The following is a 22,770-nucleotide window of genomic DNA, read 5'->3' as shown; positions in this document are numbered from 1 at the left end:
AGAATGGCTTCAGGTACACTTTCGGGCAGGATTTAGATGAGGAAGATGCTCCCGATTGGCAAGAGTTAAACGAAAGCGCCCAAAGATACGTAGAGGACACGGGAAATCAAAATCGAGCCCCCCACGCCCCAAAAAGAAAAGCACCCGCAGCACCGACTGCACAGGCAGCACACACCCTCACTCACAATTCGACCCCCATGAATTCAGTTACCACACAACGCAGGTCAACAGATCAGGAGGAACCTGATATCATTTACACCACCCCACTATCCATAACCCAATTAAGAGAGGCTTGCACAAAAATTAGTCCATTCCAGCCTACGGCAGACCCGCACAGCTTCTTTGAGGAGGTGCGCCAACAAAAAGTTATGTATGGCCTAGATGAGAAAGAGGAAGTAAAGCTAATAGTTATGAGCCTTAGCCAGTCCGTAAGATCAGCTTTGCCAGAACCCCAAAATGTAGCAGGAGGAACTCTACAGGAAATGAAAACAGTCATATTAGATGCCATCGGGTATAACAAAGTAGATCCAGTCCAGGGTTTAAATCACTGCAGGCAAAAGGGAGAGCATCCGACCGCATTTGCTGGTCACCTATGAATTCAGTTCATGGCAGTCTACGGACAATTGAACCGCGCACACCTAAAAATGAGGAGGACACCTTAGTCTCGCACGCCACAGACGCAGGTGTGTAAACAGGCTTGTGCAAACTACGACCCCGCAGACCACACACACAATGAAGTTTGGGTATTGAAACGACTTTCTCGAGCATGGGAACAAACCTTACACCGACAGACTGATCAGGGCGAGATAGAAACAAACATGCACCCACTTAGGACTAGCCAGGACCCAGCATGGATAAACGAGGGCAGACACGAGGGACAGCACCCCAGAGCACAGGCACCACGAGGTTGTTACAATTGTGGCCACATGGGACATTACACCCGCGATTGCCGACAAAACCCCCCGAACCAGCAACGATACCAACAACCAAACCCCCCCACCTAGGAACAATGTTAGGCCCATGCATAATGTTAGCGCCTGTTCAGACGACTTAGCGTTTAACTCCACAGATTGACGATGTTCGGACTCCCCAACTTGGGTCTGTGACACATGCTGGGACAAATCAAGCTGACCAGTAGTTACAGGCACAGTCTGGGGACATACAGTCGATTTTCTTTGGGACACAGGAGGATCCCGCACCATTTTGAACTCCTCCACCATGTTTCAACAGGACAAATGGCCCAGCACAGACACCATCACCCTGAGTGGATTCACAGGCCACATGCACCAAGGATATATCACAGCTCCCGTACCTATTCAGATAGAGAACATTAGCACCAAACACCCCGTCGTTTTAGTTGACTTACCCCAAACCGCAGAGCACATTTTAGGCATTGATTTTTTTGAGCTCCCATAACCTTTCGTTTGACCCAGTAAACAAATGTGTCTGGCGAATTGCCAAAACAGCTAGGGCTCCCGCTACGCTCACAGTAGGGGATTATGGAAACAGGATTTGCTCAATAGGGGACTATTGGTTTAATCTGCAAACAATTAGTGCAGACCAGACGATTAGAGAGGTCCTCATAAAACACAAAGCTTTGTTCGCACAACACAAACACGATTGTGGGAAGATCCCAGGTACAGTAAAGATTTCAGGTCACGATCCAAAGCCGCAAAAGCAATACGGTTTCCCACAGCAAGCCGAGGGTGAGATTTCAAAGGTTGTTAACAGTTTGTGAGACCAAGGAGTTATTCGACCCGTAGCGTCTACAAATAATGCCCCAATTTGGCCCGTAAAGAAGCCTGATGGTTCATGGCGACTAACGATCGACTACCGAGAACTTAATAATGTAACCCCTTTAGCAGCCCCCACTGTTACCATGAGTCCCGCGACCATGCTCAAACAGGGAGTACAGGCAAAATATTTCACAATGCTGGTCATCAGCAATGGCTTTTGGTCCATCCTGTTAGACATGGCCTTCCAGTATAAATTCGCATTTACGTTTCAAGGGCAGCAGTACACGTGGACATGCCTCCCACAAGGATTCCATAACTCGCCCTCCATTTTCCACCGACAATTGGCCAACGGACTTTCTAAATTTTCCCGACCCAAATGCCTAATACAATATGTAGACGATCTGCTCTTGCAAACGGACACTAAAGAGGAACACGTAGAGCTCTTATCGGAATTACTAGGCCCACTGCAATCAATCGGATGTAAGGTAAACCCCAAAAAGGTCCAGATTTTAAAGGAAAAGGTTCTTTATTTAGGCACCATTATCACCCACGAGAAGAGAGAAATTGAGCAAAAACGGATCGAGTCCATCGTTAAATTGCCCCTGCCCCAAGATGTCACTGCACTCCGGCCATTCCTTCTTGGTAGGATATTGCAGAAATCATATAGATGGTTTTGCCACTAAAGCAGCCCCACTCTCAAGAGCTCCTTAAAAAGAACGTCCCATGGGAATGGCTTCCGCAGCACACAGGCACCATTGATGATTTAAACCGTGCCCTATGCACAGCACCCGCTTTACAAGTACCAGGCCCAGACCTGCCCTATGCCATAGAAGTAGCAACCACCGACCGAACCCTATCAGCAGTACTCCTGCAAGAATGACACGATCACTTCGGACCCGTAGTCTATGCCTCAAGAGTATTAGGCACCGTAGAGCAAAGATTCTCAGCCTGCAAACGGCACTTGCTTGCAGTCTTTTGGGCTGTAGAGTACTTTACGTACATCACAGGCCTGAACCCAGTAACGATCTTGACCGAGCACACCCCCACTCAACTATTACTAGACAGTAGATTAAAGGACGGTTCAGTCAGCCAAATCAGAGCAGCTCGCTGAACTACTATGACAAGGCAGGGACATTACGGTAAAACACACTAAAACCCACACATTTCTGGCCGATAATCTCCAATATGCAGGGACCCCACATGAGTGCCAGATCATAGCAGCCCAACACCACACAGGGCCCTTTATCCCAAAGTCACTACACCCACGAGCAGGCAGTAAGACACAGGATTCCCAAACCACAGGGAATACTTAAAAAATTTATGTGGACTGTTCCTCTACAATTGAAAATGGAGTTAGAATTACTGGTTGTGGAATTTAAGTGGAAGACGCGCAGGGACGCCCACTAGAAGAGATCTCTTTAAAATTGCCCGGCCACCTAGCTTCACAAGCAGCAGAACTCGCAGCCATAGCCTATGTAATTCAGTGCCCCGACTCTTTACCAACTCCCGCAGACAGACACTCGGACAGCCTGTATGTGTGCAACAGTTTAACAGAATTCCTGCCTCTGTGGGAATCTCGATGTTTTGTTTCAGCCGATGGAAAACCCCTACCCTCTGCCCCGTTGTTAAAGCACATTCTCAAGACAGCCTCAGATCGCACATACGGTACCATTAAAGTAAGAAGCCATCATCGCTCCTCCCCACCCGGTAATGTAAAGGCAGATGCCTTAGCCAAAGCAGGATCACGCCATGGTCACTTCTGGCAGCCACCTGAAAGCGAACCGATACACTCAGTCCAGGTTTCCCAGACCAATATTGAGGATCCATCCGAAGCCCAAAAAGCAGATGACACCCTCAAACAAGTTTTAGACGTCAACTTCCCGGCCCCCTATGATAAATGGAAGGACACACTTACTGTACAGGACGGCATAGTTTTAAAAAAACGGAATTTATATGGTCTCCAGCCAGGACAGAAACCAGCTCATTTACCAGTTTCATGACGGACACGGACATCAGGGGTTAGACAATACCATTGCCCATTTAAGACCTTTGTATTGGTGGCCCAATTTAAAAAGTGATGTAACCCATTATGTCGAGAATTACCTTATCTGTGCACAGAATAATCCCGAACGTTACTCAAAGAAAGGACTATTACGTCACACCCGACCTGTGAATGGCCCTTGGACAAATTTGCAAATCGATTACATTGGCCCCCTTCCCCTTGCAGAAACGGTTTCAAGTACATGCTGATTGTAATCGACACCATTATTAAATGGGTAGAAACATTTCCCTCACGGACAAACACAGCAAAGGCCACCGCTAAGATTTTGACCCAACAGATATTCACACGCTGGGGTCTCCCCCGCAGCATTGAGTCAGACCAAGGTTCCCACTTCACCGGCAGAGTCATGCAAAATGTTTTAACAATTTTTGGAATCAGGCAGAAACTCCATATAGCATATCACCCCCAATCCAGTGGCATTGTCGAGAGAATGAATCGAACTTTAAAAGCGACCATTAGGAAGATGGCACAACAGGACAATACCACGTGGGACACATTTGCTCTCATGTATATTCGGAACACCGTTTCCAGTTCAACAGGTTTCACCCCCCACACTCTCATGATTGGGCGCCCCATGAAGGGTATTGAATATTTATTAGGCCTCGATCTGGCAAGCCCTACAGTAACCGCCCTCACCCACGAAAAAGCAGTCCAACAGGTTACAGATAACATTAAAGCGGCACAACTCGCTGCAGCTGTCCGATTAGGCGCTAGAAGGAAGCAGAGTAAAGCCTGCTTTGACAAAACCGTCCACCCCGTAGAGTACAGTCAGTCAGCAAGTAATGGTTTCACTTTACAAACCTAGTTCTTTCCTCTCCCCCAAATTTGCAGGACCCTAATCCATTTCAGACAAAGTGAGCTCCTCCGTGTACAAGATAACGTACCCCAACGGTAAAACTGGTTGGTTCCACATCAACCAACTCAAAGTCTAAGGATCACAATGTAGCCACTCCCAACACATCTCTCTGGCAATAGGAGACGATAAACTATAACGGCCCGCCCATCGACAACCTAGTCGAACCCCTACGCCGGCATTTACCCCTTGTCCACGCCCACAGATCCGAACGTGCCTACGCCCACAGGTACAGACTTTCACCTTGAACTTGACTCCGACGACAGCGAGAGCCTCCCGGATTTGATTACTATCCCTGAACACTGGCGCGATCTGTCTGCCACCAGTCACCTAAGCCCCGGAACCATGACTTAGATATCTTTGACCCCCTATATGCCCTCCCCCAGCTACCGCCCGACCACAGTAACTTGCCCTCCACTCCCACCGCCCCTATGCCTCACGACAAACAAGACCAACTTTGGCACCATGACAACTCTTGCAGGCTAGTAAGGCACGACGATTCGGATTATCCGACGGCCCACGCGGCCAAGGCACAGAAACGGCCGACACGAGTCTGGCAACCGGGAGATGGTGATGATTCAGATACGGACTCTTGTTTCGGTAATGCTTTTACAACACTGTTTGGTACAGAACCTTGAGGTGTCCAGATGATGAGAAAGTGACACCGCCTAAGTATTAAGGTGTCCCGAGTTCTGATGGAGCCTGACTGCCTTTTTCCTTCTTCTTTTTTCTACTACGTGGTTTTAATTCACGTCGCCCGACAATTACTCTTCTGATACGATGCCCAATGTCAGTTAAAGGCACAAGTTTGTCGAGAAACAGATCACTGTTCTCCCAGTCTTTATGACAAGTTTCCACACGACTACAAACTCTTACCGTCCACTCAGGTCACTCAGGTAGGGAGTAACGGCACTGATCCCCACCCTACCTGAGGACCCCAAATGCATCCGGTCAGTTAAGCTCGGGTAGTGGAGTAACGGCACTATCCCCCGCCCTACCCGGGGATTCCGCCCATTCTTATCCCGCAGCGGCCCACACGCACCTCATGTTCCCGTCACTTCATACGCTCTGGAATGGTTCTCTATACTCTGCGTTGCCTTTGGCAGGCCTTAGTGTCACCTCCTCTACTCTCCCTTTGGTTGTGGTATAAAGAATGCATTTTGCCACGTTCCGTACGCTCACCCCTTCTTTCCTTTACCTTCCGCGACCCCTTGGTCGCTCCCCACCTGCTATTTACATATGACACAATTGGTCGCTATACACGCTGCTACACGCGAACTACCTCTGAACCCTGGGACGAAACTCTATAAAACTGGCCGCCCTGAAATTCGGCTGGTTAAGATAAGCCTCAACCTCCCACGGTTGTGATTCAAGAAAAGACTGGTCGAAGAAATTGTCATACTACTCCCCGCATCGACCACAAGCTGTGAGAGTCTCTGTACTTTAAAAATTTGCATTTCTTGTCTCTCAAAATGGTATTTCATAACAGGTAATTGGAGTAAGGAGAGAACGACTAATAAAATGAGATATTAATCGAAGATAATAACAGATACAATGCTTGCACCCCCAGGATCACACGGAAAACAGAAAACACAGGATGAAGCAAGGACTGCTGACCTGAGTTTGGATCATCGCTGGACTTCTGCAACTGCGTGCACAACGAACTGTTTTAGCAAACCCCACACCAGCCCCGAACACTACCACACAACAGGCCACCACCAGCCCAGACACTACACCACACATAAAGACAGACATCGAAACCCCCACTTGGTGCGAAAACATTGCCAAATGGCACCCCCTTTCATACATAGTAGAGGCCCTTCTAGTAATTGCAATAATCTGCAGTGTCATTAAGACACTCCGACTCCGTAAATGGCGAGCAAAAGCCTCCCGCTCCTCGGTATGTACAGTCCGGTCCCCCTTCTTTGGAATTCAACAAAATTAAACTAATGTACCAATCGCTGCTAAAAATAAACCATGTACCTCTTTAACTTTATTAGGATTAAGTAGAAATGTGATGCAGCTGTTTTAAATTTTTTACTGCATATAAGTTCTTTGATATTCACCAGCAGCATGAGAGTAGCTTAGATAGTGTTAGCTAGAGATCAACTGTACAGATAAATTAAATGTTTTATAGTGACCCGAATTAGAGTGACCATTAGAGATGAATTAATTTATGGATGTATTAATGAAATATTAGGTAAATGTCCCAAACCATAAGATAGAGTAGAGTAGAACTTGCCTTGACCAAGGGTGACCGGGCCACCAAGGATGAACAGTGATCAATAGTGTGATCCACCAAGCTTCGCATTCATTATCAAGAGGACGGAATGTAGCCATCTAAGATGGCCACCTGCAAAGGACTATGGGAATTATGGCCAACCCAGGACTCAGACAGATACAGAGCCTACGTGTATCTGAAACACAGTTAACCAGACCTGATCGAAACCCCCGCTCATTTGCATTTTAATGGCTCATTTTCCCAGGACAATAGAACTCCAGTCAAGCAACCTGTACAGCCACAGACAGATCGGCGCCACTCCCCTTACTCAGAAAGCCCAACTGCCAAGGTCAATGACCACTAAGGACCTGCCCAGCCACCAAGGCATCCGGCCCTTTATTGGCCAAAATCAAAGACAGTGATCAGAGCCCTGTCGAACTATTGGGTCCAAGGTTAAGGACCGCCCCAAAGAGCCCGAAATCCCAGAGGGATAAAAGAGAGCACAGCCATGTATTGTCTCTTTTGGATCTGGCCTGTGCCAACCCAATCGTAGCTGGAACAGCCAGCCAAGTTCAAGACCAACGATCGTTACCTGAAGGGATGAGCCCAGCAGAGACAGAGCCACTTTCTTCAAACCAGCCAAGTGAAATCCAGATAAAGGACTTATCCATTTGCACAGTGCCAGTTGCCCTGAAGTTAAGTATAGGTTATTGTAGCTGATAGGTGTAGTTTAACTCGTAGTATTGTGTTTGCATGTCGAGATACCTCTTGTGTATGTAAATAAACCATCTTTTGAACTAACTAACTGGTTGTGTGGTCATTTGATCGATATAAGGGAAGGCTTGTGGTTCACCAACATTATTAATAGAGCAACAAGGTGGATTGGCCACACTAAATTGCCCATTAATTGAATTGTGTACTCTTAAATTCATTTTTTTTTAAAAAAAAGGTTCTATTTACATGCAAGTCGCTGTTGTCTAAAATGGTACTATTTTCCACTCCAAAAGAAACCTTGATATAATGAATGGATTTAGCCCGTGCAAGAGCCAAAATCCAAACATTACGTTCAGAAACATGAAATGGTCTACTATATGGTATTTAATAACAAATAACAGAATGAATGCACAGAATGCCACTCATGTAGGAGCTAGAAGGTACATATATTTAAATTGACGCTGCCTCACACCTCCCCCAGCCACTGTCTGGCATCGCCTTGAAAGAAATAAACGCAAGTCAGAGCTCCTTTGCACCGAAAACAATGCATGATAGAGGACTCTCAAAAGACTTACAAGTTAAGCAAGACGATACTGAATATAAGCAACTAAGTGTGCAGTGATCACATGATTAGTTTCACAACTATATTGAGAAAGAAAACACGATCAACAGAAACAAAATTGTCCCTGTTTTTCCGTAACAATTTCACTCCATTCCTGCAATTGTTGCTCTCATCATTAGCTCCATCCCAACACTCACCGTTTCAAAGCTGCCTTTGTGCATCAGGTCTATGGGTGGTCTGAAGAGGTCTGCCAGAGTGGTCAACTTCTTGTCCACCGGACCACCGTTCCGTAGCTCCTGCTCCTGCCTGACTGTAAACATATCACAGAATGTTAGTACATGCATTTATGGTCTGTTCTTTGTACACACAGAACAATTAACAGTGTCTGGGGCTGTAATAAAGAGGTGTTTCAATAACACCATAAAGAAAATGAAGCAGCAGCTCACAATATTCCAGTTCAACACCTTGTACTACATTTCTACCCCTTTCTTTTAATGCTGTTTCTCCGTGGCAGTTTTTAAATTTTTAATTAGCAACCTTGTTTTTCGGATTTTAAACGTACTTCCATTTAAAAAAATTAATCATGATTTTTTTTTACATTCAGGATAAGTACACCAAGACCAAAGAACTTCAAAATCAGATTGGTAGTTGATTGCTCCAAGTGGTGTATTTTCGTTGGAAAATTCATGTATTTTTATAATATGGTAGCTATCTCTCTTTATCCTGTAAAACAAAGTCATCACTTTTTGTATACTAGACAGAAATCACCTCCCTCGCTGAATAACCCTGTAACCATTATTTCAATTTTCCATGTGGTTAGTCCACACAGATGACTTTTGCTTGCCATATTACTAATGAGCCAATTTCATAAAAGTAACAATTTAATATGCAAAGTTCTCACCCTGCATTTAATTAGACTTTCGTACAGACAACAGTGGAAGGTGCAGTGCAGGGTGGGGGAGAAGAAAAAAAGGCTCAAATAACATGGAACAAAATCTGGAAATAAAAGGGAAAGAGGTCTATACGGTTGTTCTTACGGCTTTATAGATTCAAGGCCCTTTATTTACTTGGAGAGGCTCGGCAGGAAAAGCCATGGTCTAGGTTTTGTGGTCAGCAGCGAGGATGTGAGCTTGCCAATCATCACACTTCAACTTTCCCTTGGGGATTTTCTGGTCCCACCGTTATCAACAGGATTTCCCGGTGACTGCCGGGAAACCCGTGCGCCGTCGGTGGGGCCGGAACATCTCGTCGATGTGAACAGCCGATAAGCTCTGCCTACTGTGTCAGGTGTAAGTTAGGATGTTTAATTCAATGTAAAATCATTCACTGAAAGCAAAAAAAAAGGAAAGAAAAATGGGGCAGAGACTTAAGTTGGTTTTCACAATGCAATTTGCAGTAATTAAGAATCAAATCAGCCCAGCAGTTTCTACAAAGGATCTGGGGCATATGTGAACAAAACAAAGCAACGTATGATTCTTTTTTTTTTTAGTTTTTCCAAAAAAATTCTATTTAAGGGGTAATGTAGTGTGGCCAATCCACCTAGCCTGCACATCTTTGGGTTGTGGGAGTGAAACCCACGCAGACACGGGGAGAATATGCAAACTCCACACGGACACTGACCCGGGACTGGGATCGAACCCGGATCCTCAGCGGCGTGAGGTAGCAGTGCTAACCACTGCACCACCGTACCGCCCTGCAATGGCATGATTCAACCAGGTTGAAGAATCATCACCAAGCTCCTGGGCTGATTTACCAAGGAACCCACCTCGTATCTTTCAGCGGCAGAGGGGAACCGCCAGGGGGATTTTCTGGTCCCACCGTTATCAACAGGATTTCTCGGTGACTGCACCCCTTGTCGCCGGGAAACTCCTGCCCCATCAGTGGGACCGGAATATCTCGCCGACGTGAACAGCCGGTAAATTCCGCCCACTGAGTCAGGTGTAAGTTAGGATGTTTAATTCAATGTCAAATCATGCACTGAAAGAAAGAAAAGGAAAGAAAAATGGGATAGAGAAAAGCCCTTCCTTTAAGTCTAAATTAATACAAGTTCACACTTGTAAAAGTACATTTTCAATGTCAGAGGGTAGTTGGCAGTTATTAAAATTTGCAATGCTATTAAAAACTAATTTATACCTGAATAGACGAGCCCTAACCTTTTCTGGCATGTTCAATGGGTTCCTAGTGGGTAAGCAACTCAGCGTTGCGCCATTGAATGCCGAGTCAGTGTGCTACCGGTGGAGCGAAACTTGTGTAAAAGCAGAGGAACCTCCTGATTTCCATGTTCAACTGCACACATTGACACCGAAAGTTGCAATCCAATTTATTCCTGAACAACTGAGCATTGAAGGCCTCTCCATGACTCTTATCGCAAAATCATTAAACTATCAAGATCAAATCTAAATCTCGTGCATCATAATTCACAGCTAGGTCAGAGTTAGAATTTGAATTCTGTCATATGATTTTACTCTGAAGTAACATTTATCTGTAAAAGATTTATTTATAGAAGTCTAATAATTAAATGCCAAAGATCATTAATAGCTATATGCCCCATCTGAATAATAGTTTTTGGGACACTCCCAAATTAGGGCAGGGACACGGGTTGGGATTTTCCAGAAAATCTGGAGAGGCAGCAAAAAGTCCATTGACTTTCGGCAGGACCGGAAAATCCCAGCCGTGGGAAGAACCGGAAACTCCCACCCATGGCATTTCAGCACTAGCGTGGATACTGCATCCTGATGCGTCATCACCATCACCCTCATTCTGAACCAGTCAGCACTGTGAACTTGATATCTACTTCAACAATCCAACTAACATCCCTTGCCTGATTTCCTTACTCCCAAAGAACAATGGAGAAGAATACAATGTGTACCAGGAAAATGTATCTCAAGTCTGGCAATAATTTTTACAATTACAGATGTACAGCACAGAAACAGGTCTTTAACCCAAGTGGTCCATGCTCCAGACATGCTTCCTCCCCCATTACTTCATCTCACCCAATCAGCATATCCTTATATTCCTTTTATGTGCTTATCTAGCTTTCCCCTGAAATGCAGTCCAGCATCCCAAATGCATATCTTACCTAGGAATTGTCACAAGAGTTGGAGACATTCAACAAGAAATGGCCCACTTTTCAAAAAGCCAGGGACTATTCCCGCGTTTGGAACAATGTTCAATCACCAGTCTAGGTTTTACTATATGTCCCATCTCGTTCTTTTCAGTTCCTGGTATTGCTAACTAATATCAGTAGCAATTCAGCATTTATATTGAAGATTAGACCAGCTTGCTGATAAACAGAATGCAATGGCACAATGGCAGTTAGGTGAGCCATCAGTGGTGCTCAGGACTATGAAATCTTATGTTCTTACAGAATTACACTTGACAACTTTGCTAGAGTTAGGATTCTGAAATTAGTTGCCCATCCAGACTTCCAGACCCAATATTTACATGTTTGATATTGAGATCAAAGTGTCAGGGAAGACAAATCAGTAATTATGTTTTCTCCTCAAGTGTGTTGAACATATATTTTAAACAGATAAAATTAAATTTACACGGGGCTATGACAGGTGAAAACCTTATTGCTCTTTCTGGTTACATTAATGGTGCATGCAAATTGGGCTCACTTGCTCCTTCCAGCGGCAACAAACTGGAACGTGAATTGGGTGCAACAAAATCGTACCTAGCATAGTGCCCTTTTGAAACAGAGCTTCTGTCCAAAATAGAACTAGTACTGCTGCCCAGCACAAGGAAAGATGTATAGAAACATTTGTGGCAGTAAACCTAATCAACGATACTGGATTGGGAGCAGGTATGGGTAAGACCAAAGATCATCGCTTGTAAATAAGGCTCCCATGACCTTGCTGCTCGGGATGAAAAACATCCAATGCTCCATAGCTTGGAACCAAGCAGGAATCCAGTAGCATTACTTGGGTCTGGATTCTATTTCCTACGACAGAAAAGTCTCAAGTCTTGTTAACCCCCATTTCTGTAGGTTCACAAGAATAAACACAATGTTTGACATCCTCTAGCCCCCTTGTTTCACATGATGATGTCCACATGGGCCAATTCTGGCAAATCTGTTAAAGTATAAATATTATGTTCAAGTGCATGGTGACATTAACTGGGGATTTACTCGAGACCCCACTAAATAGTCAGAGACTAAAATGATGGTTGTTAGATTGGAAGTGCATGCTTGTAAATGTGTAACTCAGCAAGTAAATATCAGTGCGAAAGATTGGCTCCAGTTCTATCCTTCACCAAATGGTTTTCTGGAATAGAACATGGGAACAAAGAAGAGTTACCAAAAGGTGAAGGTTGGAAGGTGTTATGATCTTCCTACATTGTACGGAAAAATTAAATTTCCTTCTCATTGTCACAGTTCCCTGTTAAAATAATATACACAAGAAGAGTACTCACTCGTTTCAGTCTGGAAGTCTCTGAATCCATCAAATATGGAACGCGCAGGTCTCCGCCGTTTAGGAGCTGTGAAACATATGACTATGTTTACTGTGCATCAAAAACTACAGACTCGCAAACAGCATTTAAAGCTGATTATCAAATTAATCCGTTAGTTCCAATGGCCACTGAGGGGCAGCCTTAGCAAAATAGGTCAGTTTTCTTCCTCACACCAGTGTACAGCCCTTGCAATGACGGACCCAGAGAACAGCACTTGCTCAAATGAACAAAAAAGCTATTTCTGGGTTTCAATTACCTTATTAAACCAATGGGCAATCTCTTGTGCCATTGCATACAGAAAGTCCTGACAAAAACCACAAGGTCAAATAGGGTTGAAGGGCAGGGTGATAAATGGACAAAGGTTGGTGGGGAGAGGGAGGGGAGTGATAGAGAGATGGGTGAAGCGGGGCTAGCTGCTCAGAGATGGCAGAGGGAACTGCTGGTCAATCACTTAAGTTGGTTGTAGGATGGTTTAGGAGGCACTCAGGCGATGATACAAATACAATTTATTTTACAGTTTATGGAAATCATCCAAATAATCTACACAAATATGTGCACTTGGGAGGATTTATCTGTGGGTAATCCATACCAAACATAGTCAGCAGCTGTGATCTTGTTACATTGGGGTAAAGCAATTAGAATCACTGATAGTTTAGGGAAATATTTTTGTTTGAAACATCTTACCACCAAACAAAGGTTCAGGTTCCACCAGAATTTCTTGCTTTTGTGGAATCGGAGCTCGCACTTCATCCCTAAAATGATGCAAAATGAACAAGTATCAGACTGTGCAAGAAACTATTGTGTCCATCAGCCTAAGGTTCAAGATTAACAGAGCTCAGCGAGGCCAAGAGCAGGAATACTTTAGCAAAACTTGTTATTGTAGGAGTGCACGGAGCAGGGAATATTTCCCAAACAACAAAACATGTTTGCTGTTGTCCTGCATCTTCTTCCAGATGAGAACTGAACTGTAAATCCATGTACAATACCTGTGGTTGAATGCAAGGTGACGTGAATTAACTTCCATTATGCTGATAGTTTGTCATTTCATGCAACCCCTCTGGAAGAGCACAGGAAGACTATTTTGATACTTGCCATAGTTTTAGTGCAAAATCTAAAATCCTTCAAATCAATTTGTTTTCCACAATACTATCTTGATCTGTGTATTTACAGTCTAACAAGGAATAATGGAGAGATGGAGATGTAGTGGTAATGTCACTGGACTTGTAAGTCAGAGACCCAGACTAAATTGAATGAATAAATCATAATTCTGGAATTGAAAGCTAGTCTCAGTAATGGCGACCATGAAACTATAATCAATTATCATTAAGATCAATCGTCGTTCAAGGAAGGAAATCTGCCACGAGATCTGCCGGGTCTGACCCACGAGAGACTCCAGATCCACAGCAAATATGGTCGACTCTGAACTGCCCTCTGAAAAAGCCTAGCAAGCCACTCAGTTCAAGGGCAATTAAGGATGGGCAACATCCCATGGGGGCACGAAGAAACAAAATAAAGCAGTAATATGAAAGCAAACTTCTGTGGATACTGTAAGTCTGAAATAAAAACAGAAAATGCTGGAATTAATACTCAGCAAGTCTGGCAGCATCTGTAGAGAGGGAAAGAGTGAATGTTTCAGGTGTGACACTTCTGTTGAAGGACCTGCTCTGTTTCCAACATGTTCTGTTTATTAAGGAAGAAATCAGCGCTGAAATTAGTTCAGGAAAACACAGTGGGGTAAGTCTAGCTTTCTGCAGTGAGATTATTTTACAGAATCTTCTTGAATCAGAGTCCACTGTGTCATGCCCAGGGCTGCATGGTGCCGGAACGCTGTTTGTCCAGTAACTTGGGGCCCTGAAATTACTCGCATGCACAATACCTCCTCTTTCCCCATGTTTGCCTGCTCCCAGTACTGCAGCAGCCTCCCACTGCCCCTTATTAGTAAAGACCTCCAACAAGCTGTCTCCTAATTGTCATTGTGAAATTTGGCCATGGTGTGTAGGGCAGCATATGGGTCTGGCATTGAAAAGGAAAAGGTATTATCAAGTGTAAAAGTATTTAGCAAACTTCAGAATGACAGATTGGTAAAATGTGACAAACACATAATAAATGAAATTTAACACTGAGAAATATGATGTGATACATTCTGGTAAGAAGGAAGGAAATATGAACAAATGGTACAATTTTAAAGAGGATGCAGGGAGAGAGATAGACACCTGGAGAAGAGGGGGGTGTATGTATACAAATCGTTGAAGGTGGTAGGACTAATTGAGAAGACCATTGAAAAGCATGTGGGATTATCAAGCGATGCATAGGGTGCAAAAGCAAGGAAGTCATTCAAGAAACACTGTTTAGGCCTTTGCTGGAATATTATGTTCAATTCTGAGCAGCAAACTTTAGGAAGATGTCAAGGCTCAGAGGGTGCAGATAACAGTTACTAGAAAAGTACCAGTGATGAGGGTATTCAAATCATGCAAAGAGATAGGAGAAACTGGGGTTGTTCTCATTAGAGCAGGAGATTGGTAGTTATTCAAAATCATGAACATTTTTGAAAGAGTAAAGAGAAAGTGCCTCCAACGGCAGATGGTTAATTTAAAGGTGATTTGCAGAAGAACCATGAGATGAGATTTGTTTTTAAACCGAGCGAGTTATGATGTTTTAGAATGCATTGCAAGATAGAGAAGCAGAAGCTGATTCAACAATTACGTTCAAACACGGACAAGATAAATACTTGAAGGGAAAAATATACAGAGCTATGGCTCAAGATGAGGAAGTGGGATTAATTAGACTGCTCTAACAAAGAGGGAGCATACCCAAGATGGGCCATAAAGCCTCTTCCTGTGCGCTTTCATTCCATGATCCTTGGCTGTCGCCAACTATTCCTATTACGTTGGCTCTGTGGCCTTGTATTACAATAAGACATTTCCATTTGTCCGATTTTTAAAAATCACTAATTCTCACTACACCCGAGGAATCTTGTGTTCATACATTCTCAAAGCTTTAGGAGGTCGACCAGCTGCAGACAATTTATTTCCCATTCGGCAGAAGTTCTCGGCTTGGACAATCAACCCAAAATCCAAACCTTCAATGTTCTCTTTCTAATGTTATGGGCCAGGGTTTAGAGAACCCCAAAGTGTATCATGGAGTTCACCTGACCCACAACTTTTACTAGATTGTAGTATGGGGAGCACACGGCCCACTCTACATGTGTGGTACAGCAGAAGTGGAAAAGTACTTTTTAAAGCAAAACAATGTTTATTCTATGAACTCAAGTTAACCTTTTAAAAACATACAGTGAACATAAGAACATAAGAACTAGGAACAGGAGTAGGCCATCTGGCCCCCCGAGCCTGCTCCGCCATTTAATGAGATCATGGTTGATCTTTGTGGACTCAGCTCCACTCTCCGGCCCGTACACCATATCTCCGAATCCCTTTATTCTTTAGAAAGGCATCTATCTTTTTCTTAAAAACGTTTAAAGAAGGAGCCTCAACTGCTTCACTGGGCAAGGAATTCCGGAGATTCACAACCCTTTGGGTGAAGAAGTTCCTCCTACACTCCGTCCTAAATCTACCTCCCCTTATTTTGAAGCTATGCCCCCTAGTTCTGCTTTCCCCGACCAGTGGAAACAACCTGCCCGCATCTATCCTATCTATTCCCTTCATAATTTTATATGTCTCCATAAGATCCCCCCACATCCTTCTAAACTCCAATGAGTACAGTCCCAGTCTACTCAACCTCTCAATATAATCTAATCCCCTCAACTCTGGGATCAACCTAGTGAATCTCCTCTGCACTCCCTCCAGTGCCAATATGTCCTTTCTCGGAAAAGGAGACCAAAACTGAACACAATACTCCAGATGCGGCCTCACCAACACCCTATACAATTGCAGCATAACCTCACTAGTCTTGAACTCCATCCCTCTAGCAATGAAAGACAAAACTCGATTAGCCTTCTTAATCACCTGTTGCACCTGCACACCAACTTTTTGCGACTCGTGCACCAACACACCCAGGTCCCTCTGCACAGCAGCATGTTTTAACATCTTATCGTTTAAATAATAATCCATTCTGCTGTTATTCCTCCCAAAATGGATAGCCTCACACTTGGCAACATTGAATTCCATCTGCCAGACCCTAGCCCATTCACCTAACCTATCCAAATCCTTCTGCAGACTTCCGGTATCCTCTGCACTTTTTGCTTTACCCCTCCATCTTAGTGTCGTCTGCAAACTTTGACACATTGCACTTGGTCTCCAACTCCAAATCGTCTATGTAAATTGTGAACAACTGCGGGCCCAACACTGATCCTTGAGAGACCCCACCAGTTACAGGTTGCCAACCAGAGAGACACCCATTTATCCCCACTCTCTGCTTTGTGTTAATTAACCAATCCTCTACCCGTGCTACCACTTTACCCTCAATGCCATGCATCTTTAGTTTATGCAGCAACCTTTTGTGTGGCACCTTGTCAAAAGCTTTCTGGAAATCCAGATATACCACATCCATTGGCTCCCCGTTATCTACTGCACTGGTAACGTCCTCAAAAAATTCTACCAAATTAGTCAGACACGACCTACCCTTTGTGAACCCATGCTGCGTCTGCCCAATGGGGCAATTTCCCTCCAGGTGCCCCGCTATTTCCTCCTTAATGATAGATTCCAGCACTTTCCCTACATCCGAAGTTAAGCTTACCGGCCTATAATTACCCGCTTTCTGCCGACCTTTTTTAAACAGTGGTGTCACGTTTGCTACTTTCCAATCCTCTGGGACCACCCCAGAGTCTAGTGAATTTTGATAAATTATCACTAGTGCGTTTACAATTTCCCTAGCCATCTCTTTTAACACTCTGGGATGCATCCCATCAGGGCCAGGAGACTTGTCTACCTTTAGCCCCATTAGCTTGCCCAATACTGCCTCCTTAGTGATTACAATCATCTCAAGGTCCTCACCTATCATATCCTTATTTCCATCAGTCACTGGCATGTTATTTGTGTCCTCCACTGTGAAGACTGACCCAAAAAACCTGTTCAGCTCCTCAGCCATTTCCCCGTCTCCTATTATTAAATCTCCCTTCTCATCTTCCAAAGGACCAATATTTACCTTAGCCACTCTTTTTTGTCTTATATATTTGTAGAAGCTTTTATGATCTGCTTTTATGTTCTGAGCCAGTTTACTTTCATAGTCTACCTTACTCTTCTTTATGGCTTTTTTAGTAGCTTTCTGTTGTCCCCTAAAGACTTCCCAGTCCTCTAGTCTCCCACTAATTTTTGCCACTTTGTATGTTTTTTCCTTCAATTTGATACTCTCCCTCACCTCCTTAGATATCCACGGTCGATTTTTCCCCTTTCTACCGTCTTTCTTTTTTGTCGGTATGAACCTTTTCTGAACACTGTCAAAGATCGCTCGGAAGGTTCTCCACTGTTCCTCAACTGCTTCACCATGAAGTCTTTGCTCCCAGTCTACCTTAGCTAGTTCTTCTCTCATCCCATTGTAATCGCCTTTGTTTAAGCACAAAACACTAGTGTTTGATTTTACCTTGTCATCCTCCAACTGTATTTTAAATTCCACCATATTGTGGTCGCTCCTTCCAAGAGGATCCCGAACTATGAGATCATTAATCAATCCTGCCTGATTACACAGGACCCGATCTAGGACCGCTTGTTCCCTTGTAGGTTCCATTACATACTGTTCCAGGAAATTATCCCGGTCACATTCTATAAACTCCTCCTCAAGGCTGCCTTTACCAACCTGGTTAAACCAATCGATATGCAGATTAAAATCTCCCATGATAACCGCTGTACCATTTCTACATGCATCCGTTATTTCTTTGCTTATTGCCTGCCCTACCATCCTATTACTATTTGGTGGCCTATAGACTACTCCTATCAGTGACCTTTTCGCCTTACTATTCCTGATTTCCACCCAAATTGATTCAACCTTGTCCTCCATAGCACCAATATCATCCCTTACTATTGCCCGGATGCCATCCTTAAACAACAAAGCTACACCACCCCCTTACCGTCCATTCTATCCTTTCGTATAGTCTGATACCCTTGGATCTTAGCAACCATCAATTCAAATACAACCCCCAAAGAATACAACACTAAGTAATCCTTAATAACTTCCCAAACAACATCCAGAAGACAAAAGAAACACCTTTTAACAGAAGCACATTGGGTTTACATTCACTACTGAGAACATTTATAATTCTGAATTCACCAAATGATCAAAAGATAGTCTTTTCATGGCAGAGAGATCAACAGTACACCTGCTTTGTGTGGCTTCAGCTCCAACACTGAAAACTAAAACACACCCTGCAGCAAACAGCCTCAAACAAATGTTAAAAGCTGACAAACAACCCAGCTCCACCCACACTCTGACATCACTGATAAATACCCATTTCTTAAAGGTACTCTCACATGACACTAAGCCCCTCTCTCAAAAGAGGGGCAAGCTTCCTCAACTGTATCCTGCCATTCACATCTCCTCTAGGTATCTTTTGTTTCTTCATTTATCCCATTACTACTTCCTTTGGCCTTGCACCATGAAACCTTTTGCCATTTAATCTCTTCTGCCTTCCACCCTATCATAGAATTTCCCTTTAGTTCTTCTTCCCACCCTCCCAATATTCACTTGCCCAAACATATGACATCTCTAACTTTTTGCCGTTCTGATGAAAGGTAATTGATTTGAAAAGTTAACTCTCTTTCCCTCTCCCAGATGCTGCCAGAGCTGCTGAGTATTTCCAGTATTTAGTTTTTATATGAGTCAAGTTTCCTTGTTGGCCCTCCACCCACTGGCAAATACCTGTTAGCATATGTTAACCGAGCATGTGCTGTAAACTGACAACTTACATTTACTCCACTCACTGAAAATATTCTTAAATGGGTCCAGATGTCTGTATTCTGTAACCTGAGAACTGAAAGCAATTACAAGCCATGAAAACAGAACTCAGACGAGGCACTAGTCCAGTCAATCCTTGCCATGAGGCCGAAATTACACAACCAAAAAGCACAAAGTCTCCTGAACCAAGCCATGATCAGAGGAATCACAACCTTTGTCAGTTTGTGCTTGCGAAATGACCAACTGTAAGGTAGGGGGCCAGGGTTAATGATATTAAAATACAGGACCATATGTAAAATAAGAGATCATGTTGACTCCAGATACTACTAAATTGTGACATGCACTAATAAATATTTTCAGGTACAAAGCATTTTTTAAAGCACAAATATTAATTTAATCACTAACTCATGCGATAAACATCAACTTTACTGATAAAGACATGCACGGTGTGGCTCACAAGCCCAAATAAAAGCAGTAGCTTGTCATCGCTGTTTTACCTTCCTGATGGCTACTATGGGGCATTCCTCTGAATGATACTTGCAAGCACACGTTATGCAATCAAGGTCCTTACACTGTGTCAAAGGAGAACAAATTAGCTCTGTAGAAACCAGACAAAGTGATATATTACGTCTTGGCTATGCATGAAACTTGCACCCTCATGTATGGAAGCTACCCATATCTCCCAAGCAAATGTGAGTCAACACTTTCTATAGCAGGAATTTGCTTACTGTCTCTTTACAGTATGGTAACTGAATTCTAAGAATAAAAGTCAAATAGAGGAAATAAATCTAAACTAAGACTATGAAGATCCTTGCGGCCCAAGTCAGAATATGAGGAATCAGAGCCTGTGTTAATTGATGTCACGCCTTGGATAATTAGAAGTAGCACAGAATACTGTTGGGCAGAAGTAGCCATACTATAAGAAGTACTGCATGAATACAGACTCCATGAGCAGTACTGGCTAATTCTGACCATCCATGGGCTGGCCCAGCACTCATCTGCCCATTTTCAAATTACTGGCCTTTAGGGCCATTCCTTAACCATCAGTGAAGACCCATGTTAGAAATTAAAGTCACAGTTCCTAAGTTTTGCATCGTGCATATGCAGCTACTTCTTGCTGCCAAGACATCCACCACCTTATGTAAAATGGGGCAGATCCAAAGCAATGGGAGCTTTCTACTAGATTAAATCCTGCAACGCAAAGGTTCACTAGTAATGCTGTGGGTATCCTATTTGTCATGTGAGAGTATCTTTAAGAAATGGGTGTTTATTACTGCAGTGATGTCAGACAGTGGGTGGAGCTGGGCTGTGTCAGCTTTTTACTTTTGCTTTAGGCTGTTTGGTGCAGGGTGGGTTTGGTTTCATTTTAGTTTTGGAGAAGCTGCAATCACAGCAGGATATGTGTGAATCGCTGCAAGCCTATGAGTGTCCATTTGCTGATTTCAACATGGTAACTGTTCTCAGTAGTGAAGTTAAGTCTGATGTCTTTCTGTAAAAAGGTGTTTTTAAGTTTTATGGATGTTAAAAGGAAAGCTTAAAGGATTACTTAGTGTTGTATTCTTTGGGGGTTGTGTTTAAATTAGTGGTTGCTAAGATGGTCACTGTATGTTTCAAAAAGGTTAACTGGAGTTCATAGCATAAACATTGTTTTGCTTTAAAAATCACTTTTCCATTTCTGCTGTACCACACCTGTAGAGTGGGCCATGTGCTCCCCATACCACAATCTATTAAAAGTTGTGGGTCAGGTGAACTCCATGATACACTTTGGGGTTCTCTAAACCCTGGCCCATAACATAGGCTGTTACAACTTGCCAAATGCTCCACACACATACCAAAGGTGGAAAACTACTTGGATATGTCGGAGTTATTTTCTATTTTTACTATCTATCACCCAGCCCCGATATGAAAATCACCAAATGCACAGTTTGCAACATTGTTTTGCTCAAGGATGACTTTATAATCAATCTGGCTCAGATTTTTTACAGTGAATACAAGTACCACAATGACATGCAGTAGAGTGTGCATGGTCCAAAACTCTTGTTTCTCTCCTGATAGATGCGAGCAGACCTGCTGAGTTTTTCCAGCGTCCTGTGTTCTTCTTCCCCAGTACACCAGCTTGACTCTGTTGGCTGCACTCTCGCCCCAATCAGCTTTACTCCACGACTTGAACACACAATATAGGGCAATAGATTGACACTTCAGTGCAGTACCAAAGGAGGTCAACCAAGTCAAACCAAGATTGCGTGTGCCTGTTCAAGTGAACATAAAAGACCCCACAACGCTATCTAAAGAACAGGGGTCTCTTCTGATGTTCTAGTTATCATTTATCCCTCTCTCAAAAGCAGATTAATTGGTTATTTAGATCACTACTGGAATATTACTACATGCAATTTGATGTAACGAGTGGCTCCATATCAAAAAAGCAATTCACTCTTTTTGGAGCACTGGGGGCAAGGAGAAAAATCAAATAATCAGGAAGGAAAATGTTAAGTTTGCGCCTAGAATGAAAACAGAAAATGCAACAAATATTTAGCAGATCAGGCAGCATCTGTGGAGAGGAAACAGAGTTAATGTCTCCTTTCGTGTAAGAGTACAGAAACCTTGCTGCTATTAAACACCTGGAGTTCTGTAAACAGTTTTGGTCTCCTTACCAAAGGAATTAGCAATGAAGGTTCACTAGATTTATTCCTTGGATAAAAGGGCTTGCCAATGAGGAGAGATTGAATATAAAAGCCTACATTCTCTAGTTTCAGAGAATGAGAGGGAGTTGAGGCACGGTCAATTTGGCTGGAGACGAAGTTGAATTCAAACTGAGGCTTTATTAGTATCTGAAGTGTGGCCTCCTACAGCAGCTGATGAAATGGCTGCTAGCTGAAGGCCACGCATATTTATAACCCGGTTCCTGGGCGGAGCTAGCATGCAGGGTCCCAGGTGAACCTGTAATGCAGGTTCTACCGTACAACCCTTAATATAGAAACACAGTGGTTTACCACAGGAGTCACATTTAAACGTACAGAATATTTGAACTTGATAGGGTAGACACTGGGAGGCTGTTTTTCTTTCCTACCAAAGGATTGCAATAACTTACCAACAAACTGAATACATCTGACATATTTCAAAGGAGCTTAATTCAAAAAAATAAAATACAGATCTCTTAAAGGAGAGAGAGCAACCAAGAAATGATTAGACCTGCAAGTGTAACATGTGTGGGGATGTTAGCGGAATTTGTAAGGTCAGAACGGTGAAATGGCCAGAGCCAAGATGGATTTGTAACAGCTAGGCCATGTCAGATTTAACTTAATTGATTGTGTAAATAACTGAAGTAGC

The 22,770-nt window shown here is 43.4% G+C and overlaps 1 protein-coding gene across 2 annotated transcripts in view; it reads right to left on the bottom strand.

Annotated features, from left to right (window-relative positions):
- Nucleotides 1-22,770, bottom strand: part of ubxn7 (UBX domain protein 7) — a 148,187-nt gene that overhangs the window by 55,793 nt on the left and 69,624 nt on the right. For both annotated transcript variants that reach the window (XM_072474894.1, XM_072474895.1), the window contains exons 3-5: nt 13,285-13,352; nt 12,562-12,627; nt 8,346-8,458 (exon numbers count right to left, since the gene is read on the bottom strand). In XM_072474894.1, the coding sequence (XP_072330995.1) occupies nt 8,346-8,458; nt 12,562-12,627; nt 13,285-13,352 (247 nt within the window). The remainder of the gene's footprint in view (nt 1-8,345; nt 8,459-12,561; nt 12,628-13,284; nt 13,353-22,770) is intronic.

The sequence above is a fragment of the Scyliorhinus torazame genome, chromosome 14 (assembly GCF_047496885.1).
Source record: "Scyliorhinus torazame isolate Kashiwa2021f chromosome 14, sScyTor2.1, whole genome shotgun sequence".
In the NCBI taxonomy this organism is placed as follows: domain Eukaryota; kingdom Metazoa; phylum Chordata; class Chondrichthyes; order Carcharhiniformes; family Scyliorhinidae; genus Scyliorhinus; species Scyliorhinus torazame.
Note: the sequence above shows the minus strand (reverse complement) of the source record. Positions and strands in the feature narration are given on the sequence as shown.